At 42.5% G+C, this 23776-nt stretch overlaps 1 protein-coding gene and 1 long non-coding RNA gene across 2 annotated transcripts; one reads left to right on the top strand and one right to left on the bottom strand.

Moving 5' to 3' along the window:
* The first annotated feature begins 3102 nt into the window (after nt 1–3102).
* Nucleotides 3103–12667, top strand: LMO2 (LIM domain only 2). The gene is made up of 3 exons (XM_086613861.1): nt 3103–3268; nt 6921–7136; nt 9876–12667. Exons 1-3 carry the CDS (start codon nt 3228–3230, stop codon nt 10093–10095), a joined length of 477 nt encoding a protein of 158 aa, XP_086469987.1. The 5' UTR covers nt 3103–3227; the 3' UTR covers nt 10096–12667.
* A 6098-nt stretch (nt 12668–18765) lies between these two features.
* On the bottom strand, nt 18766–23623 carry LOC147528536 (uncharacterized). Its single transcript, XR_015222218.1, has 2 exons — nt 23492–23623; nt 18766–23140 (listed from the first exon to the last, which is right to left on the bottom strand). It is a non-coding gene; the product is annotated as an uncharacterized LOC147528536 (long non-coding RNA).
* Between the last annotated feature and the right edge of the window lie 153 nt (nt 23624–23776).

Raw genomic sequence — 23776 nt, 5'->3', positions numbered from 1 at the left:
CCCTTGTAAAAAGTCCCTCTCCAGCTTTCCTGTAGGCCCCCTTTAGGTACTGGAAAGCTGCTGTAAGATCAGCCCGGAGCCTTCTCTTCTCCAGGCTGAACAGCCCCAACTCTCTCAGCCCGTCTTCATAGCAGAGATGCTCCAGCCCTCGGATCATCTTCACAGTCCTTCTCTGGACCTGCTCCAACAGCTCCACGTTCTTCTTATGTTGGGGACCTCAGAGCTGAACACAGTACTGCAGGTGAGGTCTCACAAGAGCAGAGCAGAGGGGCAGAATTCCCTCCCTTGCCCTGCTGTCCACGTTGCTTTGGATGCAACACAGGATATGGCTGGTTGGGCTTCAAGCGCACATTGCTGGCTCATGTTGAGCTTCTCAATTTTGATTACAACTATTTTAGACGAGGAGACAGGCGGTGTCTGCCGGACCCTTTGAGTGATTCCAGCACTATCACAAGTACTGTGCTTAAAGATCTGACTTTTTCTAAGAAGTTTGTTCCGGATCTGGCTGAAAAGGTCGACAACAAAACATACAAATTGTCCTCTTCAGCTTCTTTACTGCATGTTATTCCACTGTTCTTGTGCGGAAAAACTTTCTGCATGGTAAGAGATTGATCTTGCAAAGCAGAGTGTTCTTGGCCTGTCCAGCGATGCATGTACTCAACTATCAATATGAGAAACATCTCATTAGTTTCTGGGAGGTTCTCTACTAGACCTGAGGTAGTCTGAGGAAAGCAAGGAATACAGGTGTTGCAAAAGCTTAAAAACCGATGTTTTCCAATAACCAATGGTCACTGTGTATCATAAGTCCTCATTTTTACGTCGTTTTTCTAAGGAATTAAGTAATCCCTTATATGCCAATGTTGATGTGTTTGTCCCTCACCAAAACTTTCAGACCAGCTGATGTCTTTTAGACAGACAAAGGGACAGAGGTTTTAAAGATATTAACTTCCTGTGAATTTTGGAAAAATAAATAGAAGGCAGGCAGCATGCCAGTATGTTTGCAATGTATGCACAACTGTGTCATCGGAGACCAGAAAATTTACCTGGCATTATGGAATTGTTCCTATTATTCCACCAGGAGCTATTCAGAATATGATTACCCCAATCATCAGGGCAATTTTGACTCAGAGTTTATACTTTATTAAACCTTGAGACGCAGAGCCACAAGAAACCAAGCTCATAGAAATGTCTTTTTTTTAACATGTTCGAAGTCCTTGTGCATGTTTTTGATCCACCTTTAAATTTAATTTTTAAACCAACATAATAAAGTTCATAGAAGATTTTTTATCTGAGAGGGTGGATGGGGTGTCTTGCAATGGTTTAATTATTCAGTCTTGTGGAAAGGTTTACATTTTACAGTTCTGATCACAGTGTAAATACATTAGAAATTAAATAGTCATCATATAATTCAGTCCTGTCTGCAAAAACCTAACAAAAGAGCCTTTTCCTTTAGGAGAAATAAGAGTGATTGTCATACTGTAATAGCTTAAAATACATCAGAGATAATGTTTTTAAAGAATAAGAAAGATGTGTTCTAATGACCAGTGATGGCTTGAAAGTATTGTGAGAGCTTGGTTCAAAGACTCTTGAAATGAATAACAGTCCTTCTGCTGACATTACTAATCTTTGAATCGAGCTCATTAATATATTGCAGATATTATAACCCTAGCTGCCAAAAAGCGGAAAAAAATAGAATGTAGTCATAAAAATAGACATCAAATACATTTCTCCTCTGGAAATTGATACAGAAATGAAGTATTTCTACTGCTATTCACTAGTGCTTTGTTACAGATATTTTCTTACTGTTTTTAAAGAAATTAACAGGGCAAGCAGGTCATCTCCTCCAGCACTCTGCCTCCAGCAGCGGCCAGTATCTAATGCCACAGAGGCTGGGAAATGCTGGAATTGCTGTAACAGTTTTCACTCTGGCACTGTAAATCAGTCCTTTCCGGGATGTGCTGTGCTGATGGAGAGGAGGAAAGGTGGGAGGGGAAACAGAGATATTGAGGCAAGACTTTCCCATCTTTAGCTTCTCTGTGATTAATGACAGATCGATACTTCGTACTCGCCGACTTTTATAGCTCATTAACATCAAGCGGCGTCGAGATATAAATTTGTTATATTGCTTGCCAAGAAGTAGGGGATGTCTAGAGGCAGGCACGCACGAACGTTCACTAGGGGATATAAACGAGACACAATTTAGTTGACCAATTTGAATCCTAGGTAGCAAAATAACACTTAGATCCTTCACCTGTGGATCTCAAAGGACCGTACAAAGATATGTGTGCGTGTGGGCGTGTGCATATACATGCGAAGGAAGGAGAGGGAGAGGGGAGAGACGGTGACTGTCGCTTTGGTCCTGCGTAGAGCTGAGGAGCAACCAGCAAGGCGGAACCAGGCACTTATTTTTTTCCAGCCCTTGAGATCATTTGCAGGTTACCTACCGACCTGAGCATCCCTTTGCCCACCGGGACAGTGTTAATAAACCTCCTTGTAATGTGAAAATGCAACGTCAGCTCCCAGCCTCGGCTCTGGGGAGCCCCAGCTCTGTCTCTTTAAGAAACCCAGCGAGTCGCGGTGCTGCTGTTTGTATTGCTAAATCCCCAGGAGTCCAGTCAAGAAACGGGCAGCTGTCTCTTTAAGTGTGATTTCCTTCTATTGTATTTGAATCGTGATCAGAAAAAAGGAAATGAAACCAGAGACCCGGGGCTGAGCCACGGAGTAATCATCATCATCACCATCATCATCATCACCACCATCATCATCATAGTGCTGCCGCTCTCCCCATTTGCAGCATACCCACCCGGCTCCCGGAGCATGTTCAGAGCTGCCCAGGCAGAAAGCCTGAGCGGAGCCCAGGGAGCTCCGGGCTGAGGCAGCGGTGGCAGCCGAAGCAGCCGCTTCCCACCCGCCGCCGGAACCGCAGCCGCGGCCGCGGGAACTGCCCCGCCGGCCGGCGCGCAGGAGGAGCGGAGCGGGGATGGGAGGTTAGACCCCGCGGGGCAGCCCTGCGGAGCCTGAGCCCGGCGGCGGAGCAGCAGGAGCGGCCCCAGCCCACGTTTCTCTCTCTCTCTCTCTCTGGTGTTGCAGGAGGAAATCCTGTGAATGTCATTGGGGGGCGGAGGGGGAACTCAGCCGGTGAGAAGGCTTCGAGAGCAGACAGCCTTGGCGGGGGCAGCGGGGGCAGATCCCACCACAGGCACGCTACAAAGGAACAATCCCTGCCAATGTCATCGGCCATCGAGAGGAAAAGCCTCGATCCTTCCGAGTAAGTGGCCTCTTTTTTCTTTTTTTTTTTTTTTTTCTCCTTCCCGGCTCCCCCCCACCCCTCTCTCCCCGGGAGCCTTCCGATGGCCACTCATCCTCCCCACCGGAGCCACTTCACCGGCTCCGCCGCCACCGGCATTTTGCGCCCTGCAGACCCCTTCCCGGCGGCGGAGAGAGGAGGTCGGCAGCAGCCCCCTCCTCTCCTTCCTCCCGGTGTCCCCCCCATCCCCTCGCCTGGCCGTGCCGACGGAGCCGCCACAGCCGCGCCGCACCGGGGGGCAGCGGGCAGCGGCGGGCAGCGGCGGGCGGGCTGCCCCAGCGCCCGCGCCTCCCCTGCTGTGGGCATCGGCCCCGGCACGGGGTGGGGGGCTGCTGGTGGGGTGTAGGTTAATGGGAGCTCCCAAAGTTGTGAGAAAGAGCAGCCGGGAGCGGAGAGGCTGCAACCCCCACCTCGGGGAGGGCATTTTCCAACCCATTCGTCCCACCCCGGCGTGCTGGGAACGGCTCGGGGACAGGGAGAGCATCCCACTTTCCAAATCCGAAGATGTTGTGGGATTTTTATTATTTGAAGGGACCCTCTCTTCCCCATCTTTGATCTGCCTAAACTCGCTGTAGCCGATTCTAGTGAAAGGTCACAGCTGTTATCTGTGGGTGCCCAACTTCCACATTTTCATAATGCAACTTTCAAGACCTTGTATAAACTGCTTCGGTGGGGGCAGGGTGTTCTGCAAAGGACATATAGGAAGACTTGATTGACGGGGTGTAGAAGATGAGAATTTCCCTCCGTGGGTTTCCCACTTGGGGAAGAGACTGGCTCTTGTGTCCAGGTCCGGGCTTTGGGGCTGAGCTCCGCAGCTGTCTGGCGGGCATCCCGCTGGCTGGAGGCACTGTAATGTGGGGTAAAGACAGAGCGTCATGTCAGCACTGTACAGGCTAATAACTGCACTTATGCTCATCTGGAATCATGATAAGAGAGGAGAATAAAAAAAATTATAAAATCTCTGTTTTCAGATAGCGCTTAGAACATTGCTCTGAGTTAACTTGACTCATTCGTGGCTTGTTTCCTGTGAGATACTAAAAATGCCATTGCTTGAAGCCCTGAGTGAACACATGGGAACCGTTTCTTTTGTGGATGAAATCAATTCATTCTGTGTCGCATCTGATGTTTCATACGTTACATTTTCTCTTACTTTATACTGTTTTCTTACGAAACGATAGTCCAAGCTCCTACATATATGATGTCCAGCTCTCAGCTACAAAATTTTAATAATCCTTATTTACCTACCTTGTGTTCTAGTGACTTAAGTACTGGCTTTGAAATCTATGGACGTCAAGAAGCTAATGCATGAAATAGCGATTCTATTCTGCGTAAACATCTGCCAGACTGTTCTCAAATTTAGGGCTTTCAGAGAGACCTGGCTTGTGATTCCTGAACACCCGTAGATGAAATATTTTGAAGTACATCTGAAGTTTCAAATAATGGGTAGTAAAGGATAACAATGTGCATTTCCTTCTATTGGAAAGCTCTCAAAACTTGTCGAAGTGGAGCCCACAGGTTAGGAAAAAGCGTATGGGAATAAACTTTGTAAAACTAGGGCCTAATTACATACAGAGTTCCCCATGATTTTAACGAAAACTCATAGGACGGAGAGCTGGTAGGGGAGGGATGTTATGACCCAGCTTTCGGGGCACAGCAGTTTAAACTTAGAAGAGTGAAAACCAGAAGAGAATATATTCAGATAATATCTTAGTGCTCAGCTTGTCTAAATAAAAACTGCAGGATCAGTTTCTCAGCACGGAAGTTCTTGACCAGTTGTCATTTCTCCCTGCTGAAGAAAGTAATTTTTGCCGAGAAAACCGCTGACCCAGTAAATAAGCAGTAGTAATGTAATTTTTTCCTGTTGCCTGCTGGAAACTGGGGTAGCCCTATCCTTCTCCATCAGTGTAGGTCTCCTCTGCCCCCACCAGCCGAAGGGATGACAGAACAGCGACAGAAACAAAGCGTTGAGGGACTCTGTGCTAGAGCGAGAACCTGATAACGTCTAAAAAAATCAGAGGCTCCACTCTACCAGATACTGAGCACTTTGGTCATCATCCAGCAAAGCTAGACACGGATTTAAAATTAAGCAAGTTCTTCCAGGATTGACCCAATAGTCTTTTTATTAACGACCCTGGCGTTTGGATGAGGCCCTCAGTGGCAGCACCAGGTCACTGCAAACCTTGCAGAACTGAGCTCGAGCACCTTTCTTTTAATTTTTCGCTGATTTTTTTTTTTTTGGCAGAACTTGTAAAATTACACAAAAAGGCAAAGACAATTTCTTAAGAAAGTAGATTTGAAGAAAATTATCGCTTTATCACCAGGTCTTCCCAGAAGCATCCTAGATTTCAGAGCTTTTTAAAAAGGGAAAAAACCACTCTGCATAAATAGTCAGTGCTAGTATGACAATGCAGACTTGTGCCTCTTTTGATGCTAGGATGTGTAAATCCCAAATAATTGTTTGAGCTATGTTGGCATAGACCCATCCCAAAGGATTCATGTCCTTAACTAAAGGGAAAAAAATCCTGCAGTTAAATGAGATAAAATTCTGGCTCTATTTAAAACAGCATCAAAACTTAAATCAGCTGGGCAAACAGTCTCATCTGTTGTAGTTACTCATTTCATGCTGTTCAGAGAAATGACATCCCCAGACTTAGTCTTCAGATTTACATTTCCCAATGGAAAGATGACTGCGTGTAAAATCCCTCAGGTGCCTTTTCTAGTCCTTTAGCCCTTGGTGAGACAGAAATTCCCTTTGCTTCCAGCAACACTAACAGTCAAAGCTTTGTGCAAGCTCAGATTTACAATACGGGCTCATATATTTTTGGGTTCATGCACAGATGCTGGGGTTCTTCTGTAAGTTATAGGTTAAATCCAGAGGTTATCTGTGTTGATTAGGTCACTTGGAGTTGTTTATAGGTAAGTCTTACAATCTTGGGGGGTGGGGGGGAAAGCAGTTTTGATTTTTTTTAGCAATGAAAGCATTGCTAAAAGAGAATTAAAGATGTGAAGAATAGAGTGAGAACTTTGTGGTTGTTGGCGATCGTCAGCTTGCACAGACATAACCAGTATTTCTATGAAACAGTGAGTCCAGGCAGCTTTTTGAATGTACTTTTGAAAAACGACAATCTTTAATTATGGAAGAATCACGTTATGGGAAAAGTATTTCTTTTATAAAAATAGCATGAATTGAGACACTTGACTGAGCAATTCGTGTTCTGTCCAGTAGAAGAAAAATTTTGTATCAAAGACACTCAATGTCCTAGCAAAATTGTAGAGGCCTCTACAGCAATGAATACACATGATACAGAGATTTTCATGTTTATGCATTATTCTTTGAAGAAAAATGAAAAAAATAGCAAATTTCTGCATACTCTTGTTAACTCCTTAAATTTTGAGCTTTTTTTTTTTTTTTTTTTAAAGCAAAAGAAGAGTGAAGTCCTGCTCCCTCTGATGTCAAAAGTGGATAAATCGTTTACTCCACTGGCAGAAAAAATGAGGATGTGATCCCTGTTCTAACTTGACCAATCTTGTGTTTTTGTTTTTTCTTCTCCTCCTCATTCGGATGCTTTCGGAGTCCATTTTTCCTTCTCCAACAATTCTTTCATTCCCTCAGGGAGCCGGTGGATGAAGTCCTCCAGATTCCCCCTTCGCTGCTGACATGCGGTGGTTGCCAGCAGAACATCGGGGACCGCTATTTCCTGAAAGCCATCGATCAGTACTGGCACGAAGACTGCCTCAGCTGCGACCTGTGCGGCTGCAGGCTCGGCGAAGTGGGGAGACGGTTGTATTACAAACTGGGCAGAAAGCTCTGCAGAAGGGACTATCTCAGGTACATGGCTTCCCCAACCTGCTTGTTTTCCCCTCGCTCCCCTTCTTTCTATCCTTTCAGCTTGGCTTAGTCATTTAATTAGTACAGCTAGCGAGCAAAGATCCATAAAGGATTTGATTTTGCCTACTCTTATACGTAAAGCCTTGCAGAGTTCACTGTTGTAACACAGCACCATTTGCAAGCTCAGGTTTACAATATAGCTCATGTTTTGGGAGTTCCTGCACAAAGGCTTTATGGTAATGCCGGAGTTCTTTGGTAAGTTATAGATAAATCCAGAGGTTATCTGTATTGATTAGGTCACTTGGAGTTGTTTGCATGTTAAATCTTAAAAATCCTGTTGGGAAAAAAAAGCATTTTTTAATGAAAATGAAAGCATTGCTATGTGTTGTGGACAAGAGAGAATTAGTTGAAAATGCAAAGCATGGAGTAAGAACTCCTAGGACTTTGGGGTTGTTGGCATCGGTCAGTCTGCACAGGCATATAACCTGAGAGCTCCAGGTGAACCGCACAGTGTCAGCATAGGATTCTGCCAAGTAGAAATTGGGAAAAGGTGATGAATTTCAGCAAGCTCCCCCTGAGCTGACAATGAACTGGTTCCCCCAAACGGTTTTAAGAAGTTCTGCGCTTCTCCAAGCATTACCTTGGAGCTGAAAGGTGTATAAAACCAGGTGCCAAGATTGGCGACTGATGAAAGATCATCATTGTTCAGCCTGGAAAGATCATTTCATTCTCTCATTTAAGAACAATGTTCTTGAATTCATTTTCCTGATGCAGTAATATCAACTCTATAAGAGATGCTCGATTCCACGAGCCAGTGGGACTGCTGTACCTGCTTGCTGTCTGAAGCCACCACCTTTTATAGGCCGATTGGTCCCTGTCTTTTTCTGTGTTGCTGGTAAAGCTATCCGGGACACTTGGAGCAGAAAGATGCAATGTGCTGTATGTTTATTGCAAAGCTAGGGCCAGTACAGGAAAGTTTGCTTGCACTAATTTGGATCCACTGGATTTTTAGCGTTCTTAAGCCTGGTCCTGAATAGACAAGAATTTGCATGTTTTGCTGAATCAGATCTTACAAATACACTTCTTACAGGTGTTTTCATTAACATCTCTCTGCCTCTCTGTTTTACCAAAATTTGTAAGCAGAAGGATTCAATTGAGTTTGAGATATTTCACAAAAATTGGTAATAAAGGATCTTTACACTCTTGATTACAATGAAAGTGTATTGATCTTGGCTGTGCTGGTTGTGTATCAGTTCTTCTAATGGATCCCTAATGTCACAGGAGGGCTGTGGAACAGCATAATGGTATTTGATATTTTTTCAGCTACCTTACTGAAGGCTAATTTACCTGCCCATAAAACCAAATCAGAATCTCAGAGGAGTTCCTAATTGTGGCGTCCCTGAGCTTTACCAACAGGAATTTTGGAAACTAAGGACTGAATTCTCCTAATGGGGCTGCTTGTAAATACTCCACATACACAACAGTCCAGCAGTTAGTTTCCAAATACTTTTCATGTTAAAATGGAAGCAACAGAAAGTATGGCAATAAAATTTATGTATTTTCTTGCAGTGAAATTCAACGTTTTTATTTATTTAATAGTGCAACATACAATATCTTCCTTTCCTAAACAAAAATTTAGCAACCTTTGAGTAACCTTAGTATTACTTTCGTTGGGCAGAAGTAAACACTGACATCTCCTGGTAGGCGAAAGAAATTATGTCTTTTCCCCTAAAGGTCTCTCTTAATTTAGTAGGCATCCTTTTTCCAGTTCAGAAGATGATACGAAGCAGGCACAGAACTTGCAAGAGCAGTGTAGGAGGTGGAAAAAATCTTTCCTGGGTTAGTATGGAAACTCAGAAGTCAAACTCAATAGGTGTGTACATTGAACAAGTAATATGCAGCATTTCTCTCCCCTTTTAAGAAAAAAAAAACCACAACATATTTCTGCTTAATTATTAATGATTTGACTTACAAACTCTGTAGCCAGCAGACTGCTTAAAAGACTGGTGTTCACCCATAGCTGAGTATGTCGTACAGCTCCAGCTGAATGGTGGTGCATGTTGTGAGGGGAATACGCATCTAGTGTGTTCGTTAGAGGCTCCTTTTAATAGATAATTCCATCATGATCTCAGCAGGGTTTCTCTATGTGAATTAAAGAGCAGTCCAGATCATAAAATTGTTTGAGCTAGCGTAAGTATCTAGAAGGCCTTAGCATGTAACCTTCTGAAACTCACCAGGAGTGACTTCATGGCTACAGAAATGTTTAGGTTTGAAAGAATCTCCAACGTGGAGGCATTGACAAGAGACAGGGGAGTCTTAGCCCATGGCTTGTGTCAAGTCCTTTCTGAAAACTGCAGTAGCAACAGCTGAAGATAGGCAAAATTTATCAACTGAATGGTAATTTCTGTTGATCACAGAAGTGGAAGTATGACACAACTTCATGCTATGATCTGAGGAACCTTTACTCCTCCTGAAGCTGCTCAGCAATTCAGGATAAGGTCATTGATTGGAGAAGGCAATTATATTGAAAACAGACAAGGACCTTGGACTTTCTACTTCAGTTTTTGGTGTTGCAAAGTTTAGAGTTCTGCTCAGCAGCTTTCCATGTGACCTCCACTATATAGCTTGGCAATACTATGACTAATGGATCAAGGCACTGATACTGTGTTCTTCATTTGATTTGGTTTTTCTCACCTCCCCAGCCAAGGAACTCTGCTCACTTCTCTGCTGTTGTTTTAGGCTTTTTGGCCAAGACGGCCTGTGCGCCTCCTGTGACAAGCGGATCCGGGCTTACGAGATGACCATGCGGGTGAAGGACAAAGTGTATCACCTTGAATGCTTCAAATGTGCTGCCTGCCAGAAACATTTCTGTGTTGGGGACAGATACCTCCTCATCAACTCAGACATAGTATGTGAACAGGACATCTATGAGTGGACTAAGATAAACGGAATGATCTAGCAAAGACATGCCTTGTAGTCTATAAAAGACATCTCACGGGCGACACCAATGCGTAGCTGCAGTGAGGAGAGCATCACTTGAGCTATGGACTTTCTCTAAAACAGGGGGAAAATACCACGGAGTCAGCCCTTTGCAGACAGTGCTACGTAGAATCTAAACTACATATAGGTGAAGAAGGGAAACTGAAGCTATAGTAGATAGACTGACTTCTGTTAACCAAGGCGCATGGACAATAACTGACGTCAGCCGTGTAGGTGAGATTTGGGGAACAAACTCAACGCAATACCGAATTCTCATAACTGGAAAAAGAGTAGGGACTTCTGTAAAGAGATGTTATGACTTTGTCACCTGCAGACTAGGATTGTGCAACTGAATTTCCTTTTCGCCTTTTAGTTGCTGAGTTTAGATGACAGCTCCTAATGTAGGCATGAGGAAGAACACTGAAAGAAAAGGGCCGTCACTCACTTACTTGGTCATTCCATATGGCCTTACACTTCGGGTAGGAGAGAAAGAGGGAAGAGGGTGGGGATTATTTTTGCATGGATATTTTTTTTTTTTTGAACAGTGCATCCTCTAGTCCCAAACTCTTCTTTAAAAAAATCCTGCTAAATCATTGTTTTCAGGCACTGCTGTTTTAAGATGAGATGTTCCACAGATCATTTCTATACAAATATAAATCTAAAGAGTTGTTCAACTATTTTATTAACTTAGATTATATCGATAAAATATTTGTTGTGTGTAGTAAGACTCTGCAACTTTAATAAAAATAACAGAAGATTTGAGTGTTGTTATTTCCTTTGTTTTTTTTTTTTTGAGATGGGCTGGATTTTTGTTTGTACTATTTCTTTCACTGTTTGTAGCAGAGTTTCTACACTTTGTCTATGGCTAATGCCTGCTGGATCCACTTATGGTTTTGTTTCAACACAGTAATGTGAGAACATTGAGGTCTCAGTAAGCCTCGCAGAGATCACACTAAGGAGAAACTAGATAGTGTTGTAGGAGAAATTAGACAGTGTTGTATGACACTGAGGATCTTTGGTGTTTATGAGGATGTTTTGAGACTGGTGGCCCACAGACAAATGCATCTGTGTGTTACTTCACTATAAGGACAGAGGCTATCTGATCTCACAGGAGATCATGTAAGATTAAGGTCTCCTAGAAAGGTAGCTCGTCCTGATTTTGCTCTGGATGATTGAATCCAGTATAATATCACTAGAACCAATCAATATTTGCTAGTATTTAGAAAGAATTAAGTTCAAAGCCTTTCCTGTAAAGACTATTGTCACTTGCCTCTTAAACAGAAGCAAGTTTCTTAGCATTACAGCAATACTAAGAACATGAGAAGTAGGCAAAAATGGACATTCAGTATCTTACTCCCACAGAGACAAGTAGTGGGTGTTCAGAGAGCAACCTCCATATGAAGCCTTTCCAGCTTGCAGGAAGGTCCAACAAGCTTTGTGTGAGCTTGCCTTCAGACTACTCTGCTTAACACTGACTCACAGACATCCTCCATGAGTTTGCCTGGTTCCTTTTTTTTGACTCTTTGGCCTCCAGAAAGTCCCAAAACAATGATTTTCACAGTTTAAATCTATGCTGCGTTTATTTCAAACCCTCTTGCCTGATAACTTCATTGGTTGACCATCATTGTTCAGCCTGGAGAAGAGAAGGCTCTGGGGAGACCTTCAGGCAGCCTTCCAGTACCTGAAGGGGGCCTACAAGAAAGCTGAAGAGGGACTTTTTACAAGGACATGTAATGACAGGACAACGGGCAATGGCTTTAAGCTGAAAGAGAGGAGATTTAGATTAGATCTCAGGAAGAAATTTCTTACATCGAGAGTAAGAACAGGATCAGGTTGCCCAGAGAAGCTGTGGATGCCCCATCCCTGGAAGCATTCAAGGCCAGGTTGAATGAGGCTTTTAGCAACCTGGTCTAGTGGAAGGTGTCCCTGCCCATGGCAGGAGGGTTGGAACTAGATGATCTTTAAGGTCCATTCCAACCCAAACCATTCTATGATTCTACATTGTGAGAGATAATGGTAATTTCCTATCACCTTTTTTTTCACTACTCGACTTTGATGACCTATATCGTATTCCCTCCGCCTTATCTTTCCTGAGATGAATAGTCTAAGTTCCCTCTTGCATGAAAGCTGTTTCACGCCTCTGATAATCTCTGTTTCTCATCTCTGTAAGTTTTCTGGTTCTACGTTATCATTTTCAAGAGTGTCACTAGAACTGCATGTTGTGTTCAAACATACCAAAAAAACAAAGCTTGTAACACAGTTGAACAAGTCTGACAGTCTGCTCAGAAGATGGTTGGCATCTTTATTCACCCCATCAGTACTAACACCTAAGAAATAGCACCTAAGCATATGGATATCTATTTCTCTGATTATTTTCAATAAACCTGTCACTGAAGGGATCTCACATCTGAGCAGCAGCACTGATCACTGACAACATTTTACATTTTACAATGGATATTCCGAGACCAATTTTTTCTTTTCTTGCTTCTGTTGTCACAACTAGCATTGCAGGCAAAACCTTTCAATCTTATTACCCGTGAAATTGGAAACAATACGTAACGAGATCATACTTGAGGAGTATAGTTTGAGGGCTCTGTGATTCAGCTCTTCTCAAGTGATCTGCTGACCTCTGGAGGCCACAGGCAGCTGGTTATAATTATAATTATTAGCCTAAAATGTATTCTCACTAGCACAGACAAGAAAGCTATGTACCCAAGGAAAATACAGCTACCATCTCTCTTCACTCTCAGCAGCTCCTTTCAAATATTTGATCCAGCTAGAAATGCAGTCTCAATATCCCTGTGAGTTCACACAGCTTGGTGGATGTAGCCAGGATGCCAATGCAGGGTGGAGGCACACAATTCATTCTTCAGGTGGGTGAGTGGGAGCACATACACACAGTGAGCGTTGTCAGACAAGGTAGTGCCAAGAGTTTTGTGGCAGGTGCCTTTAAAGCTTTCCAGGTCATCGTGCCCTGCCATGTCATTGCGATGTCCCTCTCAGAGCCCCTCTTCTTTGGCCCCTTCTCCTTTCCCTGAAAAAATTTACCTTGATAGCACTATTGTATGAGCAGGGCAGAGGAGTGCTTACAGCTTCGTGAACATCTACTAGTTCACGGCGAGAAAATTTTGCAGCTGATGACAATCGGCTATACAGCTGATTTTTCTGTAGTCAAACACTTAATGATGGAGATGAACAGGTACCAAAGGGAGTATCGTGCACTGGGGAGACTGGACTTCGCTCCATCTCGTGGTGCTGCCAGGTGAAGGGTCTCTGAATGAAGACCATGCATTTCAGATGGCAGGTAGCCATCTGCTGATAGTCCTAACCGTGCAAGGGGAAGAGGGAGATAAAATGAGCTTCCCCTTGACCAGGTAAGCCATGATTTTGACTTTTAGAATGGCTATGAAGAGGTTTTGATCTCCTACAGCATAATGGTATAATTGACTCTAAAATAACTGCAATCACAGAGTTACACCAGCATAACAATAGCATCGATGTGGTCAGAATCAACAGGTATCATTACAGGTAAGAGTTTTGACACTTGTTCCCTAAACCCTTTCCAGTGTAATTTTTCATCTTCCTCAAGCATGCTGCAGAGCTGATTTCCATCATTCCACCTCACGGAGAGGTTTGACTGAAAATTTAGTGTAAGGTGCCTAGTTAACATCTGGGTTGAGATTAGGTAAGAGCGTCAATAGTCCAGTGAGGCTTTGTGGTTTTGCACTAATGAGAGCAAGATCTGTGTTTTGTTCCCACGTCAGAAAGTATTTCCTCTGTGACTTTCGGCAAGGTAGTTAAATATTCTCCTTCTCAGTTACCTGCCTGTGAAAGAGAGCTATTATCACTTATTCTGTAAAATTTTTAAAACTTCCTAATGGAGATAAAGTCATTGTTTTAAGTAAGGTATTATTTATACACGAAAACACATTTTTAAACCTAAATGAGTGTATTGTGAAGGAAGAATGCTTCAGTGTCCACAGTGGATATTCCCATTTTATTATAAAACCAACCATTTTATCTAGTCTATGTAACTTCAGAAAGAGCTTAAGCTGAACTGGAAGACGACATCGTGTGCCACAAGAAGAGTCTCCACTTAAGCAGTAGTATTATTCTACCTGTCTAATCATACCACTCTGCTGGTGGACTTTTCCCTGTCAGATTCCTAACTCTTGCTTTCCAGATCCAGGAGAAAAGAGAACAGATTTCTCTTGGAATTAGTGTAACCAACACTTCACCTCTGTCCTCATCTCAAGTACATTCCTTACCGTAAGGACTCTTTCCTGAAATAAAAAGAAAATACAATGTTCTGAAAACAATGGCGAAAATAAAAGCAAAGATAACCTAAAGGCATTGGCAAAAAGCAAAATAATCTGAATATGACTTCATCAGCTGATATTCAAACGCATTGTCCTTCATATATTTTCAATAGCAGCAGTATTTTAAAAGGCATATCATCCTTCAAGATTTCCCTTCTTTGTCTCCATTATTCAATGTCAGGGTAGGAAGATGAGAGCATTACCATCGATATCACTTTTTTAATTCCATGCCCTTGAATAAGGGCAATAAGAACCCCGCGTAATAGAGTTTTCAGCGGAGAGAGTAAATGGGAATCGGTTGTTAATTCAATTCAGGATATAGAAGCTGTCTCTCCCTTCTCTTTTTCTCAAGGTAATACTGTGCCTCCAATTGTCATTATACCCAAGAATCAAATTATTTGAATTCTGGACACATCAGCACAAAACCAAAGACTCCCTGCCAATTTCGTAGCCCGCTTGGAAGAGAACATCAGAGAGCATCACTCATTTATACGACTGCCAGCCTGAGACTGTAAATTCAGAAAACAAGAAGGCCTCAGGTGCTGCACTTTAACATGTCTTTCTGCTCCTGAATCACCACCACCACCCCCACCCCCTTACCATCCCCGTCACATACAAGGTAACATTTTATCTCTGAAAGGCAAAGCTTTCAAGCACCTGCCAGGGTAAGCCTAGACTCTGTATGGCCTGAATGTGAATTGAAAATGAGACTATTAAGTATATTAATTGATAATGGTCACTTGTGACTTTGAAGGAGATTCATGACACTTGGAAAAATAATCTATAAAGATTGTTATTGCTCTAAAAAGACAGTGCTGCATCAGCTTATTTCACTTGCAGCAGGTTCATCTCTTTTATAGAGCGTACGGCACTGCAGGCAAAGGGAATTTTAATAGCCACTGGAAAAAAAGATCTATTCCTCTGTCCCATGACAAAAAAGAAACCATAAAAAGACACAGAACAGAGAGACTGAGATACGATTTCAGAAAACATTTAAGGAACTATAATTAACTTAAGATTCAGAAGTCTGTCAATGAGATGAAGATTAAACTGGCAGAAAGTTGAACCTTGTTTGAAGCAACTTGTTCCCTCCTGCTGTGGGTTGTTTTGCACCAGGCTAATGAGAAGGCATAGCTCTGAAAGGTTCCGAATAAACCAGCAGATCTCTGACAGTTAATTAATAAACACATTTTGCAGGAGTATACCATGTTCTGGTTAACGCTTTCCAAGCGCCTTGCAAATGTTAACACGTTAATGCAGTCCTCTTTCCTTTTCCAGGCTACAAGCCCCACTCTGTAGGTGGGGAAACTGAGGCACAAAATGAACATGACCTGCTTAAAAATCACACAGCAACTCAGCCAAATTACTGCGAGAGCAGAAGTTACATCTCTTGGCTTGAGTGTGACCATTCAACCACAGACCATTTGGCAGTTGCTGAAGAAGCAGGTATGGTACTGCATGGCCTGACCTGTCCAATGGTGAGGATCTCAGATACACTCTGAACATCAGAGAGCTGTCTCAAATAGCATTTTATGCGGATACTTTCTATGAATTATGCCTGACAGTGGCATACATCCCTCCCTGCATGACAGACAATCTGGTATCTAAAGCTCAGTCATGTTTGTGGAATCAGGAGTTAACAGCTTGTGGGGACATTTGGGCATGGCATGGTAAAAACCCATGAACTTTGGCTAAAATAAATGCATTTGATGACATCTATGGCTTATTCTTCAAATACAGAGAGCAACCCACCATTTCACAATCTGTAGCACTACTCAAGCAATGCTTGAATCACCCTTAAGCCCCCTTATCCATGATCAAAAAGCTCCTGTTAAACTGTTTCTCTAATAAAAATTTAGTTTTCAAATATTTAATTTTTGGGAAGTGAAAAACAGATCGCGCATAAAAAACTCATTTGAGATTTTCAGGGAAGAGATTTTGTTTTTTTAATGAAAACACTGAATCATAGAACGGTTAGGGTTGGAAGGGACGTCAAAGATCATCTAGTGCCAACCTTTTTGCTAAAAGCAAATACATTTTTTGCTGAATGCTTCCTGATCATCTCTGCTCTCTGTCATATTCGGGTTATACTTCTACATCGGCATAAGGCAGCGAAGCTTGTAACCAACTGCCAGAAGTTTGATTTCTGCCAAGGTGCTGGAATAGGGGAGCAAGGAGGGATGCTCTGACAGTAGCGACTGGGGCAGTGGAAAATAGCCGTTGCTCTGCAGTGCTCAGAGAGGAATAATCTTTTAAAGCCATGACCCAAGAGAAATAACTCCTTTTGTAGTCCAGTAGCTCTGTGCCGACTACGTCTCACGATTGCTGCAATGTTTCCTCTTCAGGGCTGTATCTTCCTGAGATGGTTGTAAAAGCTTGCACTAAGAAGGCTAAGAAAGAAGCCTGAAAAGCGAGGCACGCTTTTGTTTTCTTGTTTTGGCGAATCACTGCAGTCCTCTGTCTAAAAGACAAAAAAGTAAAAGCATTTCTCTTACTTGAAAGCTACCACACATTTGCCAGGCTACTTATGGCAAACATAGATGTGGAAGCAGTGGTGCGGCAAAGCAGCAACCCAGTGTCTGAGATACAAGCAACGAGGCAAAAGCCCCTGGATATAACAGCTGAGAGTTTAGAAGATTGTAACCCACTGATGAGCCTCATATTAGTGAAACACTGTGTCATGATTCCTGCTCCCTGTGTGCAGCTTCCACAACCTCAGATGTCATCAACAAGATGTATCTTCTTGTTCTATGGCAGTAGATTTGGATGCTTGTTAGCAAAGGGAGTAGCTCTTCAACCATGACAGCTGAGCCCTTGACTTCAGTCACTAGCCTTCTGGCTTTTTTAGATGCCAGATACTGGGCTGGGATTAGGGGTTTGGTTTTCTTTCCTCCTCAGATCTGTGTCTTGAATCCCATATTAGATAACTTTACCAATGTATTTCACAACAGCTTCAAACTGGTTTTGAGATACAGATGATTTACATTTATTTTAAAGAGACAATCACCATCAACCTGAAATTGTTCTACAATAAGACACATAGTCTGCAGTCTGGCAATATCCCGAAGCATCTTGACAGCTACCCAAAACAGTGCTTAGATATCATGTGCATATCTCATTAAAAAGATCCAAGACCTGCAATCATCAACCTAAGGATGTTTTGCAACACAAGGAAATTCTTGGTTGGCTCCCTCACAATGTGTTATGTGTTTTTCGCGGTCGGTAGGTGCGAGCAAGTGCCAAGTAAGCTGTGGTGCAGTCACCCTGGAATTCTTGGACCTGGACCAGCAGCGAGTTTGACCCAACATGCATGAGAAGCGTGTTGTTCAGCTTATAAGGAAACTGAGAACGTGCATCAGCAAATACAGTTTGTTTATCACGTAATAACTGTTTTTGAGCAGTACAAGCAAAAAGAGGCCGGGTCTGCACTAGACAGATAAGAGCTCTTACTAAAAAAGGACGACCAAAGGTCACACCAGGCCTCCTGGAAACTTCAAAAGAGAAGCTTTCGGTGGGAACGGATGACTAAGGGAATCGCAAAGGGCTTCTGGAGTCTTTTATCTTCGTGGTACCTCTTCAAATCCAGCTCAACACTTCAGTCATTTATTGTTGCCGTCATCCGATGAATATACACTGGGCTCAGCCTTGTTCCTACTGCACAGGTGTTTGTAGCCAAAAAAAACCCCAACGCTGTGGCAAACTGGCCGCCTTGTTAACAACCTCAGCTAATAACCTAAAGAAAGTGCGTGGAGCTGAAAAGTGAGCTGCTATCTGGTTCGTACAGATGGGTTTTTTTTTTTAGGCCAGGAAAGACTCAATAGCAGCAGAATTTTCTCTAGGGGTGCCTTATTATTCTCCATGTTCCTCAGGTAAAGACAGACGTGCTGAGCTCCCACACTAAACAACCAGGGTTCCAGCACTTTCCACAAGATCATGAAATATTCCTCAGTCCTTGCTTTCAGCAGGGTCTTTCGCACATCCCTTAGGTCATGAATCATGCCGTTGCATTAGGAATCACACACAGCAAAAATGCTGGAAGCATGGGAAATTATAAATATTCCCGAGGCTTTATGACTGCCTTTTTTGACCAAGTTAAGTTTAAAATTAGCAATCTTGGGTCTCCTGTGAACTTCGTCAGTTCTGTTCTCCGTCAGTATTGATCCACTAATATGTACAAAACCTGAAAGCAGGTACTAGCATTGCTGGCCTGTGATGAAGGCACCTACTGATTATCCACTGCATTGAGTTTCTCTTCTACACTATCTGCTTCATTTAATGTCTTTGTTAGCTCTTGGAGGCAAGAATCATGTCTTTCGATGCTATTCACACTCTGTAAAGCAAGTAAACTTTATTTTTGATACTTTCATAGGTTAATGTTTACATTTGCAGCAGTATCTTATATTTGATTTATGTGAAAGTGGATTATATGAAAGGAAAACCAACTCTGAGCTAAGAAACCCTGGGAAATAATAAAACTTGGGTATGCCAGTTTGTGTCAACATGGAATCTTTCATCTGAAGAAAAAAGCCCAGTATATCAAAATCACTCTCTAAGTGGGATTTTAAACTCTGCAAACATACATAAATATTTTAGACCCATTTTGGAGTTAAGAAGCTGAGGCAAAAAGATTCGCTAATAAAAAAAGACAAGCCTGAAGTCACAGAGCACCTTGACTCAGAGCTGTACCGTGCAAGATAAGGAAGGACCAGCAGTAGCTTTTTTGACAATCTGAGGCAACCAATGTAGACGAGGATCCATGTAGGGCCATCTGACAATCCCAGATGGATCAGCCACAGTTATATTGCCAAAGCACTCCTTCTCCAGCTCATCTCTGCATCAGGACCCGCAGGGGTCAGAGGCACGTGGACACGAGGCTGAAATTCAGCTGGCAACTTTCTGCATGAAGGGACCTGCCTGGATCACTGCCTGTGGCATACCTTGTAGGGTCCAGAAGTGCGAAAGCTGGGAGTAAACTCCAGCTATGGCTGCTTCGAGTCCTTCCCTGTGACCACTAGATAAAGTCCAATGATTGAACACTTGGTCATTCCTTTGACTTCTTTTGACCTTGGAGCTGTCAAGGCTAATTTAGCGTCGTGTGAGAGAGACCCAGGAGGGGTGCCGTCATTGGCTGTGTCTACGTGGCAGAAACGAGGAAGGGATTTTTTTTAAAACTGTCGTTTCACTCTGTCAGAAGGCAGCCTGAAGCTGTATTCTGACAGATATCCCGTCTATTACTAAAATGTCTGACAAGCTCCCATGTAATACTGAGTTTATTCACGTACACATTTCACTGAAGTTCTGGCTCTGATCCCTTCAGCTACCTCCCTGTCATCTTTCACATCTCACCTGAGATTTGCTCCTGTGAAGTCTGAAAAGTGATTTGGTTATCAGTTCGTACGTAAATCCCCCGCCTTTCAAAGGACTGCTGAACTATCTTTATGTGTCTGTGATTCACTGGAGTCACTGCACGATCACACAGCTCCTGTTTTTAATTTTCTTACCTTACTTCTTCCTTGCTCTTTATTACAGCCACTCATTGTGTGCGGGTTAATTTTGGATGATCAGATTTCCAAGCAGAGGTTGTTGCCTACTTGTTCCTGTGAAGCCCTGACCTAATTGCATCTCTGCTACAGTAAAGAACAAACCCAATAATAATAGTATAATAACAATACACATTTTCTGGACGTCAGCTTCTTTCTTACTACCAATTCCCCAAGCTGTCTACTCCTCTCAAAGTCTGAGTTTTGCCCATTTATTACTGTCCATTTAGAGCACTAAGAAGCTGGTCTTGTGAAACATAAACCATACCCTGACCAAAAATTATTGCACATTAGGTAAATTTCAAGAGACTCTCAGCACCCAGTGGTAAAGATCCCTAGAGTGTAGTTTCATTAGATTTTTGAGAAGTAAAAATAAATGAAGGATGCTAAAAGCCTCATCATCTTTCAAAGATTAAACATGAGATGGGCGAAGGAATCTGAGAAATTTTCAGCCTCAGGAACACCTCTGATATATTTAGCCATTTGGGCTCTAAGACTGGTGACAATGGAAGAAAAACTAGGCTCTGTTATTGAAATGGAAAAGAACCCTTTATGTCTAAATTGAGCTAAAAAAATGTCATGCTAACTTTCTTGTTTCCACAGTTTGTGCAGCTGTCAGTTATTTGATGGAGAACGCAAAGCCTGCTGGGGGTAAAACATTTAAATACTACAATTTTAAGTAGTTTTTGTTTGCTTTTTTTTTTTTTTTTTTTTTTTTTTGTGGGGGGGGTGGTGTTTAATTTGTATTTTGCAAATGTTTTGTTCAGCTTCAGGAACAGATATTTCTCTTTTATTCTGCATTCCTCCCAAGTGTTAGGATATCGATCACGAAAGGAAAATGACAGCTCTTCGAAGCACTCTTGAGGAGCCCCTAGCCTAACCAGCATGGATAATTAATTTTTGTAACTAACTCCTGCAGAACTACAGGCTACTCCATCGTCATAAGCCCCTGAGTAACATTGCTCCTGGATACATCCACCCGTGCTGCAATCACAGATCTGACTGCTGGAAAGCCTGCCTGTTAACTCTCAGAAAAGAAACAAAGATCTAGAAACCTCACGAGCCATGGACGTGGAGCTATCCTCATCCACCCATTGCAGTGTTAGCCATGGCGGAAATTTAAATGCCAACCACCTTCCAGACGGTTTAAGCTAACACGGTTATTTGGGAAGAGCAGTAGGTAGGAACAAGAATGGTGGTGTGAAGACTTAGAGGCGTTTGTGCTCATTGGCCATTTGGGGCAGGTATAGTTCAAAATGTAAGAACAATTTCGAACTTTTGAAAGGCGATGTTACAAATTGTTCGTTTTTGAAATGGAAGATGATCATTGCAATATGTGATTATCAAATTTGACAGCATTGTAAATTTTTATGCATTTTCCGCTTCCTTATCAAAATCTTGAAGACATCTTTCTAATTCTTTTTGTATTTCCTTGTGTTACAGTTTCTACTTTGTTCGTAAATCTTGATTATTTGGCCTCCTTTGCACCCACTGAATTATTTTAATTTGTATTTAAGAAAAACCAGAAGTGTTTTAATTGTTTAAGGTAATACACGCTTTACGTTACACATAAAGGATAATATATACAGGAAGCGTATGACATGAATATGTTTTAGTCTGTCTCCTCTTGGCTTTCTAATCTTTTTCATACTATATGATGTTTCATACTGCTCTGACAGACAAATGTTATTTAGTGCTGTGGGCTGTCACTCAGAATGCAAAGGAAAACTCAGATCATGACGTGATATTATACCAATAATAGTGGGATTTAAACACTAAAACAGGAGCAAACAGCAAATGAGAAAGAAAGGTAAAGAAGGAACTTGAGAAAGAAAGAAATACAGAGTCCAGTTTGTACAACTTTATGAAATACCTAACTTGTCTGCTTGAGGGATGAAATCCTCCCCAAAATACACACACCTTATAAGGAAGGTAATGTCTCGTGTCGATTTACATGGAATTACATCAAACCAAATGGAGCAAAATAGGAGCAGAAGAAGATGAATTCAGCCATTGAAACAATGTGAAAGAGTTCAAGTAGGATTTCGAAATGAAAGTAGAAAGTGTCACAAAGGAAAAGAAGTCCCATCAAGACAATAATAGAAAATTAAACAGTAGATTTTCATTATTTGCAATAAAAAAGGTAATAATTGACAATTGACAACCAATACAAGCCTTAGAACTACACAAGTAGTAGAAGCAACACTATGTAGGCTTTGGATCTATCTTTTGTCAAAACCTGACAGAAATACAAAATCATGTAGCTTCTCTTATCTATTGTTAGATTTTCATGGACAATGAACACAAATATAAGTAAGAGCATTTTAGTAACATTTTAAATATACCTTAAATATTCTATTTTCTTCCCTACAGGAAACTTTACAATTATACAAGTCATAAAGGACAAAAATCTTCCCAACAGCTAGCAAAAACGCAGGCATATAACCACTAGCTTGTCCCTTTTCAGATCTTATTTGAGTGATGTTGCTAAGACAATCAACTATTTCAATAACACACTGCTGGTGTCTGAAAAAGAAGAAAAAAAGGATTACTGGTCTAAAATCATGCAGTAGAAACAATTCCTTCTTTCACATAAGAATATTTAACTCACTAAAAGGGAGGGACATAAAAAGAGTAGATTCTATTTTTTTCTGCAGCTGTCAACATATAATCTGATTTTTTCCATATAAAATGTAATCTATTTATCTATCTCAGAGGATGCTTGTGAAGCGTAATTCACTGTTTGTGAAACGCTTTGGGATTCTTAGCTTTACAGGACTAGAGCGTTTTAAATTAATTATTTTTGTGACTATATTGTCTAACAGTTACTTTTGCTGAGCAAACCAATTCTGCTTGTTGAGCTTGAAATGTTTCATCTTTCACTCAACTCGAGATTTTTGTGGGCTAGCTGATGGCCTGAACCTGGCAGGTCTGTGGTCTGTGGCTCAGGAGAGGACGTGGCTGTGGGTTTGGGTTCCAGAGATTCCAGCAGAGACAACACTTGGTGCTGCAGCCATGTCTGAAACACTGGGCTTCTTCACACAGACCTGGGAGCTTGGCAGCACAAGACCTCAGGTTTGCAAAAATTTCCAGATTCCTATTGCAAAGTCAGGACTCAGAATCCTCCTTGAAGGTCTTAGAGGAAACCAGTTACAGGGACAGCGTTCTGGAAAAGATGGTTTTCTGAATTGAATTAAAATGAAACGGAAATACGCTTTCTCTGATAACATCCTTCTTTTCAATAAAATGCGGAGGAAACTTTTTAAAAAGTTATCTATATATAAAAAAGATATTCACCTCAGTAAGTTTATTTCCCATCTATGCGTAACATTACCTAAGTTCAGTCCCAGTGGATCCTAATCATCCATTAGAATTAGTCTACGGAGACTGTTCATATAAGCAGGTTCGTATTTGTCTCACCAGTGCTGTTCTAACGTTAATTCTTGTTCCTTTGGTCCAGAGCAAACTAGAAAGCAATTGCGAGCAATCTGATGTCGGAAGTAGCCAGTACCCTCACCTTCCAGGGATGCCCCTGGTCTGATCCGGCCAGGACATGCCCACATGAAGATTCCGAGGTCCGAGTGCTCCAGCTGAACACGACTGACGGCTGAGGCGGCGCTGGAAATTGCGGACGGCAGCGCGCCCGCGCCCCCGCGCCCCCGCCCCGCCGCTGCCCGGCCGCCGCCCGGGCCGAGCGCGGTGCGGCGGCGGGGCGCGAGGCCGCCGCCCCCGGGAGGAGCGGAGCGGGCCGCGGCCGGCAGGGGGCGCTACGCGCCTCCCCACCCACCCCCCCCCCGCCGCC

Source organism: Tauraco erythrolophus, chromosome 6, assembly GCF_009769465.1.
Source record: "Tauraco erythrolophus isolate bTauEry1 chromosome 6, bTauEry1.pri, whole genome shotgun sequence".
Lineage (NCBI taxonomy): Eukaryota > Metazoa > Chordata > Aves > Musophagiformes > Musophagidae > Tauraco > Tauraco erythrolophus.
Note: the sequence above shows the minus strand (reverse complement) of the source record. Positions and strands in the feature narration are given on the sequence as shown.